This window comes from Mesoplodon mirus (assembly GCF_964341445.2).
Source record: "Mesoplodon mirus genome assembly, chromosome: 13".
Taxonomy (NCBI): Eukaryota; Metazoa; Chordata; class Mammalia; order Artiodactyla; family Ziphiidae; genus Mesoplodon; species Mesoplodon mirus.
Window position 1 is genome coordinate 18,134,864 of NC_138989.1, and position 12,335 is coordinate 18,147,198.

The 12,335-nt window shown below is 53.3% G+C and overlaps 1 protein-coding gene across 2 annotated transcripts in view; it reads right to left on the reverse strand.

Moving 5' to 3' along the window:
• SSH1 (slingshot protein phosphatase 1) overlaps window positions 1–12,120 on the reverse strand; it is a 61,964-nt gene extending 49,844 nt beyond the window's left edge. The window contains exons 1-2 of one of the 2 annotated variants that reach the window (XM_082640826.1): window positions 11,987–12,120; window positions 7,190–7,230 (exon numbers count right to left, since the gene is read on the reverse strand). In XM_082640826.1, coding sequence (XP_082496952.1) covers window positions 7,190–7,230; window positions 11,987–12,055 — 110 coding nt within the window. In that variant the 5' untranslated portion in view covers window positions 12,056–12,120. Of the gene's footprint in view, window positions 1–7,189; window positions 7,231–7,379; window positions 7,995–11,986 lie in introns of those variants that run through there. The other variant, XM_082640825.1, reaches the window with a different exon arrangement.
• Between the last annotated feature and the right edge of the window lie 215 nt (window positions 12,121–12,335).

Genomic DNA, 12,335 nt, shown 5'->3' on the forward strand with positions numbered 1-12,335 from the left:
ACACATACTGAAGGCGAATCCTGATTTTAAAATCAAACGTTCCAACAAACTGCCAGGAAGAATACTGGAGTTAAATCGAAAGGAAGAGCAGAATGGTACAATGGCCCCAGAACGTTACATGTGTGTGCACCTGTGTTTCAGGTGGGGAGTCAACGGGAGGTAGCTGCCTCTAAAGCCACGCGGGTGGGGACAGGAAGGGATGAGCTGAACACAAACCTGCAGGTGCCCTGTGGGGACAGGAGCAGCAAGGAAGGGACACAGGTTTCTGAGTCACAGCGACCTGCATCTAAACCCTGGCCCCGGCCCCTGGGAACTGCAGTTTCCTACAATGAGGCAGGCACCTCGTGGGGGTGACAGAAACCAGACAAGCTGCATCCAGTGCCCAGCCCAGTGCCTGCACCTACAGGCCCCCGCTGAACGGGAGCCACGAGGAGCACCCCTCACCCTCCCCTGCTACCCGTCCAGGCGACTGCATGGGAAGGGGCATCGAGTACAAGTCTCACTCTAGGTCAAGGTCAGGGAGCTCACAGGACAGGGCACACCGCTCACCGTGGGGCCCCTGGGGTTCAGGCCAGAAGGGAGGATGGCAAAGCCACGGGAGGCGGGCTTGCGGAGATGGCTCTCGAATTTGGGGGCTCAGAGCACAGGCTTTGGAGTCAAAGAGACTCGGAGCATGAGGGTCCTGGCTCCATCACTTCCTACTACCTGAAATTAGGCCAGCTACCTCCCTGAGGCTTTGTCTTCTCATCCAGAGAATGGGAACAGAAGTGGTGCTTTCCTTACACAGACGAAATAAAACAACGCCCATGAGGCAACTCACAGAGCAGGGCATGTCTGAAGGGCTCACTTCCACAGCCTCCGTCCCTGGTTGACTTTTCCTCCTCAGCACCTGCTAACACACTTAATGTACCTGTTCATCTTACCTACTGTCTTATCTCCCCCAACAGAATGTCAGCCACAAGGGCAGGGATTTCTGTGCTTTGGTCACTGCTATATTCTCAGCTCCTAGGACAGTGCTTGGCACACAGTACGTGCTCAGTAAAGGTTTGGTGAATGAATGGCTTGTCAGCAGATTAAGACGGGCGTGCTGAGACTGAGCTGGCAGCACCTGTATTGCCAAACTGCAGGGGAAAATCGCAGGAAACACTCCTGTGTCCTTTGCTTCCTGTGTGTTGTCCAAGACCACTCTGAGTTCCTCACCATGAAATAGAACTCGGAAAATTCAGTTTACAAGACCTCGATGGCCCATCCAGTGCACACCAGGCACCGGGAGAGGTGACGGGAGAGGCGGGGAAGGCTCTGTCCTCAGGGTGGGCTCATGGTCAAGTGGGCAGGCGCCCTGGGCAGTGGCTCAAGGCCTCGTGCTCAGAAGGGCTCCGAGCTTGGTTAATGCTCTGCTGTTGCCACCTTGAAATTCTTCATCACTTTTTAAAAAGTGGATCCACAATTTTCATTTTGCACTGGGCTCCACAAATTATACAGCTGATCCTCCTAGCAGAGAACATTTATGTACTTCGGTAAATACTACATAACAAGTCCCAAGTCTCAAGGAAATACTAAGGAGAGATAAACGCCTGTGGGGAAAAAAAGGAAGAGTCAGAAGTGACCACAGGAAGTGATCTGAAGGAGGCAGAGGCGGGGCATTTGTTGAACGTCTATGATGCCGCAGGTTATTTTGCCCATTGGAAAATGAGGCCTGCCCAGGTCATATGACAGCCAGGTGAGGTGGCAGATGACAGAGGTGGAAGCCAAACCCAGGCCTGTCCCTCCCCAAGGCCAAAGCTCATGGAAAAAATGTTTAAGGGTCATTGGAGGTGTTATTGCAGAGGCCAACATGCAACATGGGGTAAACACAAGAGATGCCAAGCCTCCAAGTGTGAAGGAGGAGCGTACGGGTGCTGAGTGGAGAACGTGACGGTCTCTGGCATGTGGGCGACTCCTGCCAGCTCCCTGGGGCTCCTGGCCTCTTCCCACCAGCCAGTGATGCCTTTATATAAGTGATGCCTTTACAGCCTGCCACATCTGTAACACTGAACAGAACCCTACTCGGTTACATGTCTTGTTTTCTCTACATTAGACTGGGGCATCTCAAGAACTCCCACGGACTGAGACTGGTGGGCAGATTCTGAGGTTGCCCAGGATCCCAGGCCTTGGTGCAGGCACCCTGGATGAGCCCCCTGTGCTGAGTGTGCTGGGACCAGGGAACAGGATGGGAGAGCTACTCCCTTCATTAGGTTATACCCTATGGCAAAGGTGATGGGATGGTCCCTCTCCTGATGGCATTCCCTGATGGCATCAGATTCTCCTGTCGGCCTTGAAGCAAGCCACCAGCCATGGAATCTACAGCTGCAAGAGAATGCATTCTGCCAAGAACAAGTGTGAGCCTGGAAGAGGACCCAAGCCACAGATGAGATCCCGGCCCCGGCTAACACCTTGACTGCAGCCACGTGAGACCCCCAGCGGAGGACACAGCTCAACCATATCCGGGTTCCTGGCCCACAGGAGCTGTGAGGGAATAACCGTGTATCGTTCTGGACCACTGAGTCTGGAGTAGCTTGTTACACAGCAGTAGACAGCTGATACAGCGGCCTGCTGCACAAAGCCTGGATGCCGCAAACGCTCGACACCTCTTGCCAGGACTTAAATGGACAGACTCTCAACAGCCACAGTCAAGTCTTGACGAGTAAGAAACCGTCAAGAAAGGCAGAGAGAAACCTCAAAGGGTGGACAGGCCTCGAAGAAGAGGTTGTGAATAAAGATTGGGAAGTGTGATCTGCAGAGCAAAGACACACCAACCACCACGCCATCCTGATGCTGTCGGGGAGGGAGAAAAGCTTATAGGGAGAGCGGGGTCCTCTGGGGGTTTCCAGGTCAAGACCAGAAGGAGGAGAGGGTAGAGGGAACGGCAGAGGTGTGAGGGAGTCCACAGTTCACCGCTGAAACCAGGTAGAACAGGGAAGACAAAGTCCTGCCGCTGTGGCCCAAACGTTTGCTTGGGCAAGTAAGAAAAGGAATGAAAAGAACTCTAATGATCATTTTCACATGCCTGACTTGAAATACTGGATGAAAAACCCCCCCCCAAAAAAACAAAACAGCAAAACACTCACTCCTGATCCACACTCTGGAAACAACACAACCATATTCCCTCCCCACGGCCCTGCCTGGCACACAACCACTTATGCCTCATGCCAGACTGAGGCGACTCCCAGGATGGTGAGGGAGCCAGGAGCTGTGCCAGCAGGCCATAAGCTCACCAATTCCCACAGTCTGAACAGCGCAGCTTCCCAAAGGGGATCGCTGGAGGCCGGCGGCCATCTGCACACGCAGAGAGCAGGGGAGAGGGAGCGAGGGCTGGGTCTACGGCTCTGCGTCACTCAGCTACCCTCTGGACGGGCGCTGAGCAGGTCTCGAGACGTCCGCCAGAAGGCCTTCGGAGAAACCATCCGGATGACAATAAAGATTCTGCAGGGGCTTCCCTGGTGGCGCAGTGGTTGAGAGGCTGCCTGCCAATGCAGGGGACACGGGTTCGTGCCCCGGTCTGGGAAGATCCCACATGCCGCGGAGCAACTGGGCCCGTGAGCCACAACTACTGAGCCTGCGCGTCTGGAGCCTGTGCTCCGCAACAAGAGAGGCCGCGACAGTGAAAGGCCCGCGCACCGCAGTGAAGAATGGCCCCCGCTCGCCGCAACTAGAGAAAGCCCCCGCACAGAAACGAAGACCCAACACAGCCAAAAATAAATAAATAAATAAATAAAAAGCCGTTTCTTTAAAAAAAAAAAAGATTCTGCAGAAGGTGCGCTCCTATTTACATCTTACAGGGATGTCACTGGGTAAAGGACGCGCGGGCTGGTCCAAGTCACAGGGCAGCCACGGGGGTGGCCCTCTCAGCCCCACACAGTGGACGCGGCGTCTGCTGGGGGTGAGAGCCTCTACTTCTGGGCTGTGAACCTAACACTGATAGGGACACCATCCTCTGAAGACCAAACGCAGCCACTGTCCTCCACGCCCATCGTGGACCTGGCCCTGTGCAAGGGGCCCTCCACAGAGTGTTCGCCAACCCTGAAAGGTCATGGCTTTATCCATGTTACGGATGGAAGGACGGAGGCCCACGGAGGCCCAGGAACCCCCAGGCGCACGCTGGCAGCTCTACTAGTACAGAAGCCAGGCTCCGGGCCGGGATCTGCCTGACGCCAAAGCCCACGTCTTTCCTCGACACGTCTTTCTCACACGTGAATGCAATTCGCTGCAGACTCAAAACAAAGTTAATATGTTTAAACTGCTGCAGTGCCATGTGCGGGCAGAGAACTAAGACCCTGTCACTAAGATGGCACCAAGAGTTAGGGACGAGACAAAAACACAGGTACCTGCCAGGGAAGGCAGGTATGGTACCCAGCACGAGAGAAACCAAGAGCCACCTGCCAAGGAGAGGGAAGCCACAGAGGTTTGGGATGGGAGCACGCTGAGCTGGCCACGAGGACTGTGGCCAATTGGAAAGGGAACTGGCTTAGAGAAAGAGCCTGGTCAGGGAGCAGGGGTAGGACTGAAAAACGGCACACTCATTTGACGGAAGGCCAGTGACGAGGGTGAAGGAGGAAAAGAGGGTGGGGACCAGGAGGAAGAAGCACGGGCGCTTCCAGACTGGCGTCCCTCTGACAGTGGGGACGATAAACTGACGCAGAGGGATGGGTTGATGGGTGGCCCCTCAGTGGATCAGGGGAGGCACAAGGACCTGACTGATGGTGCCACCGGGGGGGGGGGGGGACAAGGGAGGAAGAGGGCGGGTGAGACAGAAGAGCCAATCCACGGATTCAGCAATTTACTGGCTACACTGGCTAAGATCACTTCTTGGAGGACCCGAAAGATGAAACTGTCAATTAAGGGTAGACCAAGGGGCAAGGAGAGAGGAATATCCTGCGGGCCCCAGTTTCTCTCCCTCCCCAGCACCCTTCAGAAACCAAATCAGGCCAGATTAACTTCAGGATGAATGTGAAGCAAAGAGAAATCTCCTCTCCCCTAACTCTCCTCCCCAAGACGAGCAACGAATGGGGGACCGACCATTCCACACATTTGTTTTCTCTAGGAGAAGCTTAGAGAGCACAGGCCTGAAAATGCAAATGCACACACAGATGCCAATGAGTTTCAGTCAAAGCTTACACCAGGACAGCAGGACTTCCCTTGTTTGGTTCGGAGGGTTAGAAACCAGGACGGTGTCCACTGCCTAAAACGGGGCGTGGACATCCAGGTGAATGAAGAGGGGAGGAAAGGGGAGCCTGTGAGGATGGGCTCAGAGACCAGGCTCCCCCCCAGCCCAGGTCTCCCAGAGCTCACGATGGCACTGGGGACCCAGTGAGAGCAGCACAGAGGGACTCACGGTGGTCACCAGGGGGATCTGACTTCCTAGGAGGCACCATCACAAGTCAGCGGGGCTCTTGGGTTCTCGCTCTGCTGCGGCCTCTACCCACCTGGGCGAGCTCAGCAAGTTCCCACGCCTGTACGTGCAACACAGCTGCTCAACTGAACCACGAAACTGGTCCCCGGAAAGGTGGTGTCCTATGACAAACTCAGGTGTTGCGGGCAACCGAGGCACCGCTTTGAAGGCAACCTTGGGCCTCGGATTCCTCACCTGCGACCTGGGGGGAACAGCCCACCTCCTGGGGCCATTGTGAGGGTTAAATTTGGCAATGCAGAGAGCTGCCGTCACTTCCCTTTGTACGGTCCTCTCCAGCTCCAAGCTGTGCAGAGGAAGGGGCCTTTTATTGGCCAGCAGCACATACACATTTTCCTATCACTGCTATTTGTAACTTCCTTATTAATGGAAACAATTCAAAACACTATGTTGTCAGTTCAGGAAGGGCAATTAAAAAATGAAAGACCATCTAAGTGAGAGGCTTAAATGCCATCTCTGGGGCAAGAGGCCTGGAAGAAAAGGATCGGCTTGAGGGGGAGAAGAGTCCAGGTCCATGTAAGGGCTGCAGAGGAGCTAGGGGCGCGGGGATGGGGCCCCACGAGGCGGGCAGCAGGCCCTCCACCCTGCTCTCCCTCCCCCACAGTCTCCAGAGCAGACTCCACTCCTCCCCTCCCCGCCTCCACCACTTGGGAATCCAGCTGATTCCAGCCTTGGAGACTCTCAGCAACCCACACCCCCAGTCTGAAGAGCAAACGTGTCACTGCCCCGCTCCTCCCTCCAGCATAACGTGAAAACGAAGACCCACAATTGTAATAAGACAACTATTTCTCTACACACATGAGCTTTAGAAAAAATGGTGCCTCCCTTCCCTCAAACACACAGAAAACTTCAAAGGCAGGCGAAGCAGAGGTCTACCACTTCTGCGGGTGAGTTGGACCAGGACAGCCTGCTCTCCGTAATGAACGGCTGACCCCAGTTTCCGAACACGTATTTCCTTTTCCAATTAATTTTCCTCCTCCTCCCAAGATGAAACAGACATTAAAAAAAAAATCTTTTAAATGCCGTTTAATTCTTTTTTTTTAAATCTAGCTGTTTACTTTTTTACACTCTAGGAGCCAGAGTTTAAGACTAGTTCTTTGGTACAGAAGAATACATTATATAATGAAGTGCTAAATCTTCTGTAAACCAACAAAACACCCAATTTTTGGCAAAGAAAAACAATCGTGCTTTTGGCGTCTACTTGAGAATACAGCAACCGAGGACTACAAGCTTGAGAAACTTCTCAAATGAGTATACGTAAAGATTTCTCACTGGCGCGCGCACACACACACACACACACAAAACACCTTGAATTAATAAACTGAGGGGTTGAATGTCTGTTTCAAATCAGCAATGTACTTACCTCAAAAGGAATACCTTCCCAAAAGCAGGATGGAAAAGTGAGAACATATTAAAATGATTATTTTCTTTAAAGCAGAAGTAAAATCTGGAAGGAAGTTTATAAAGATACTCATCATCACGGTAAAGCCAGGGGGGTGGAATACTGGCAATTATTTTTTTTCTTCTCTAAATGTTACATAATGTTATTAAAGCTGTTTACAGTTAAACGTCTAGATCACTTGTAAAGCTCTCCTTCTGTCTATGTGTTCTGGATCGTTTTTAAAGCACTACTAAAAAGCTGGTGTAGTCTTTCTCGAGGGTCCTCCCTTTTGGAAAGGCACAAGAGTATTTCTTACCTGCTTGGAAGAAAGACTTCGGGACGAAAACACTAAGTCTGCTTACCTGTGGTTTAACTTGCGATCTTCATCGCTGCCAGCCTCCAACTGCAGAGAAAGAAAGAGAATGTCACAGCCCAGATGCCGCTATCGACAAGCCTCAGACACAAGGCTCACATTTTCTGCTCTGGTGTCTGCAAAAGATACAGATGTCCAGGAAACCTGGTTCCTTCCAAAGAGCCGCACCCTCTCCTTACCAATCCTGCTCTGCTGCTCCCCTGAGTAATTTCCGCGGAGGAATTTTCAGGTTTCCCGATGTTTCCCCACATGCCTTCCAAGGCATCGCAGATCGATGCCTGCTAACAGAGCGCTCCTGGCCGGCGCTGCTACTCCACACGCTTGTTCAGCCCTGAGCTCTCCATTTTCCAGGGCTGCTTTGGAGCATATCCTGTTTTTCTGTTTTAAGGGGAGGGGGCAATGTCTTAAGAGGCTGTTTCCTCCCTTCAAGCTAGGCAACAGCTGAGTGATCAACACCATTTTAAGCCACAACACACAAGTTAAAAAATAAATAAATAAAACCACCACTACCACCACCATTCCAGGCAAGTCTTTCTTAATGGAAGGTGGCCAGGATCAGGCTGTCTGTTAGTCCTGAAGCTCTTGGTGGTTCTCAAAAAGGCTTAAAGTTTAATATAAAACTTTCTACGCTATTGGTTTATTTATAGACATGAAAGAAAGGGACATTTAATATTTCCTAAATGTTACAAGGCCAAGAGGGTTAGAGGCTCCAAAAGTAACCACGATTTAAGCCCTGACTGCAACTTTTCTCTTTTTTTTTTTTTTTTCTTTCAAGGAGAAAACTCAAATGAGAAGAAAACACACATCACAACAACTCTGCACCGCTGGGACTTGGCATGTTTTGTATGTTACACAGAGGAGCTCATTGAAGGGGAAAGAGAGAAACCTGGAAAGCAGTGATGGCTGGAAGAGATGCAAGGCTGACTGAGGATAGAAACCAGACAGAAGCCAGCGGTGGTGGGAAAAGGGTTACGGAGATCATGTAGAGAGAGGTTTGGGCAGCAAGGGACACACACCACAGGTGGCAATTTCACCAAGGAATGAGTCCAGCAGAGGGTCCTGGAATCCCTACGCTGTCATAAGATCATGTATGTAACGCACTGGGCAGAGGCAGAGACCATCAGATAGTTCTCACACTCCCTACCCGACAATGAAGGAGAAGTGGAAACATCGGGGACAGCTCTGCTGACCACAGGGCCACCAACTTCGGTGCCGAAGTGAAACATACACAAAGCAACTCACACAACCGCAGGAACAAACTTAGAAGAGACTGCTGGGTCTAACCCAGTGGTTCTCAACTGGGGGCAACTGATCTCAGCAGGGGACGCCAGGCAAGGCTGGAGCTTTTTTTGGGAGGATGCTACTGGCATCTAGTGGGTAGAGGTCAGAGTGCTGCTACACTTCCTCCAACACACAGGACGGGCCCCTGCAACAGACGGCTCACCCAACATCGGCAATGCTGAAGCTGAGCAACCCTGATCCAACCCCACCACCTCAAAGGGACTGGAGATCTGCCCATGAAAATTGTCACCTTGAACGTTTGTCAAAAATCACAACGTAAAGGGCTTCCCTGCTGGCGCAGTGGTTGAGAGACCGCCTGCCGATGCAGGGGACACGGGTTCGTGCCCCGGTCCGGGAAGATCCCACATGCCGCAGAGCGGCTAGGCCCGTGAGCCATGGCCGCTGAGCCTGCGCATCCGGAGCCTGTGCTCCACAACGGGAGAGGCCACAACAGTGAGAGGCCCACGTACCGCACAAAAAATAATAATAATAAAAAAAATAAATCACAACAACAACAACAAAAAAATCACAACGTAAAAAAAAAAAATCAATGTTACAACCCATTCCTGAGAGCTGCTGCTTTACCTATTCTTGGGCTCTCTGCCTGTTCTCACAAAAGAATGAGGAAAGATTAACAGTAAAATGACATAAATGAGATAATTAAAGATTGGGGGGAAAGGGACAAAACTTAAAAAGAGGGAAGCACTGCTTTGCAGGGCGGGCTGTGACTTCCCTTAGTTCCCACGCCATGCAGCAGGACCACGGGCTGGGGAAGGAAAGATATACCCTGAGTGTCTCTGACTTAACGAAGGATGCACATTTTGAGGAGTAAGGAAATGATGGGGGGGCAGGGGGGATACAGACTTCAAAATCATTTAATTCTTGCTCACTCTCTGAGATTCTCAGCATGAAAGGCAACGCAAGGTCAGTTATTCCAGAGAAGAAAGCTACATAGGCCAAAGAACACACGTTAGAGGGAAGCCAGCCCTTTCAGATGAGCTGAGGCCCAGAGAAGGGAAGTAACCTGAGGAAGGTCGGACCAGAGGCAGAGCCGGCCTGGCCCACGTCTCCTGATCCTGTGCACACACGCCTGCCCTCTCTGTTCCTTCTTGCATCTTCGTGCCTCGCCCCACATGGAAAAAAGCCTCACCTTCCAGGGAACATCCCAGCCTCTGCTGGCTCCCTGGGCAACTAATGCTGCTGATTTACTCAAGTTGAATAAACGCTGGTTGAGTTTTATTCTTATTTTGGAGGTCACTGGCATTTGGTGAAAATAAGGCTTTCTATAATAATTTAAAATGTGCCTAGTGGAAACAACCCCAATGTCCAACAAAATGTACATCCATACCATAGAATATTACTCGGCCATAAAAAGGAATGAGGTCCTGACATGTGCTGCAACATGGATGAGCCTTGAAAACATGATGGTGAGTGAAATAAGCCTGACACAAAAGGCCACATAGTGTATGATTCCACTTATACGAAATGCCCAGAATAAGCAAATACACAGAGACAGAAAGTACATTAGTGGTTGCCTAGAGTTGGTTACAGAAGGGCAGGGGTGGTGGGAGGGAGGCTGTGGGTGATGGCTAAGGGGTATGAGGTTTCTTTTGGGGGTGATGAAAATGTTCTGGAATTCGTGGTGATGCTTGTACAACCTTGTGCATATACTAAAAACCACTGAATTGTACACTTAACAATGGTGGGTTTATGGTATGTGAATTCTATCACAGGTAAAAAATGAAATAATAAAATAAAAAATTTTAAATGTGTCTAAAGCAGAAATAGATCAAGTGCAAAGTAACGCAGGGAATGTGGGGTTTAGAATCAGAGACCTAGGCTGAGAGGCTCTTTGCCTAACCTCTTCCTGGAGCTGAACTCTTCACTCGTTTTTGAGAAGGGACCATGAGATTAAGTGCAGAGAAGTACTTTGTAAACTGCAAGACAGCAGTAGTAGAAATGATGTAGGGGAACAGATGTCTCTGTGGGGAGGCCAGAAGCTAATGCAGACTCCTCAGCTGCAGGCTACTGGCCACCGTGCAGAGCAGGGACTGTCAGAATCTTCTGTCTGTAGACAAGATAACTCATTAATGGCTTCTCCTCGAGAGAAAGGGGCTGTGAGGTTCAACACTGCAGCCATTCTGAGAGTGCCAGTCCCAGCAAAACAGGCTGAAGAGCTGCCCCACCAGGAGCTGGTGGGACAGGCAGGGATGTTAGACTGCAAACAGGTCCTCTTCTCTCACAAACACACACAAACCTTTCCATGTTATCAGTCAACGTCCCCCAGGGAGAAGGGGCCTGAATTGCCCAGATGCTGGCGGGGCCACTTCCTGGGCCTGCAGGGCCCCTCCTCCAGCCTCTTCTCCCTTCCCTAAACAGCTCCCTGCCTCCTCCTCCAGCCTGCTGTGTCTGCAGGTCAGCACTCGGTCCGGCCACAGATGTGAGTTTAGACCCAACTGGTTCTCCTGCTCGGAGGCCCGAGGCCCAGACTACCACGGGCCAGCCCAACTGTGCACTCAGAGGACCAATTCCTCAGTAACCCCACAGCAAGGAGCCAGTCCAGGACAGGCTGGGTCACACGCAGACCCACAGAAACACGCACAGCGCAAAGATGCACTTTCACCCCAGAAAGCACCGGTGCAATCCCAGCAACCCCAGAATCGGCCGCAGCCACACAGCCAGATGCACATAAACATGCAGCCCCAAAAGATATCACAGCAAGAAAAACCCAGACTCAGCTGCACACAAAGACATATGACACACAGTCACCCAGCACCCTGAGCTCACTCAGCTACTGTCGGTGACGCCGGCCCCCGAGAGGCACGGCCACTCACACCCAGAGCCAGAACTCCAGTGGCGTGCAGTCGGGGGAAACAATCTCACAATCCACAGGGGCACCCGGCAGCCTCTCCCGCAGCATCACACAGGCACGGTTACCAGGGGACAGGCCAGATTCACGCACAGGGAAAGGCACACACAGGCTGGCATACACATGCATACATTCAGCCGGGCACACAGGGAAAGGGCAGAGACAAGCCACAGGGTCCTGAATCTTAGAACCGGCATCTCAGGCAGTTACCCAATCAGCAGTCCCGGTCCCACGTCCAGTCTCCCGCACAGTCACCCCCGGACAGGGGACAGTGTCACACACTCACGGTCACCCCCCAGACGGGGCTCAAATTCACAGTCACCCGCAGATGGGGGTCACACACACCGTCTCATGCACACTTACCCCCAAACAGGGGTCACACAGTCACCCCCAGACGAGGGTCACACCCGCACACACAGTCTCACTGCAGTCACCCCCAAACAGGGGTCACACCCGCTTACAGCCTCCCGCACAGTCACCCCAGTCCGGCTGCCAAGGCTGGGTCGTCCGGCTGCGGCCCCGCAGGCCGAGGACCCCTTGAAGCTGCCCTGGCGCAGCCCCGGGCGCCCCGCACTCGCGGCCCAGGCCTGGCGCGGCGGCTGCTCGGCCAGGCCGGGGCGCGGGCCCGGGGCTCACCTCGCTGTTGCTGGCGGAGGAGGAGGCGGCGCTGGGCGTGGGCGAGCGCTGCAGGGTCACCAGGGCCATGGCTGCGGCGCGGCGCGCGGGCGCCGCCGAAGCCTCGGACTAGAGCCGCAGCCGCCACCGCCGCCGCCCGGGCCGGGCCCAGGGCGCTCCGGGAGCCGCTCACGGGCGGCCGGGCCGAGCCGGGCCGAGCCGGGCCGGGCCCGCCCCTCCCTGTCGGCGTCTGTCGCCGCCCCCACCCCCCGCCCCCCGCCTCCCGCCTCCCGCCTCCCGCCTCCCGCCTCCCGCGCCGGCGCGCGCCGGGCCTGAGCGCGGGCAGGGGCAGCGGCCGGGGCGGGGCGCG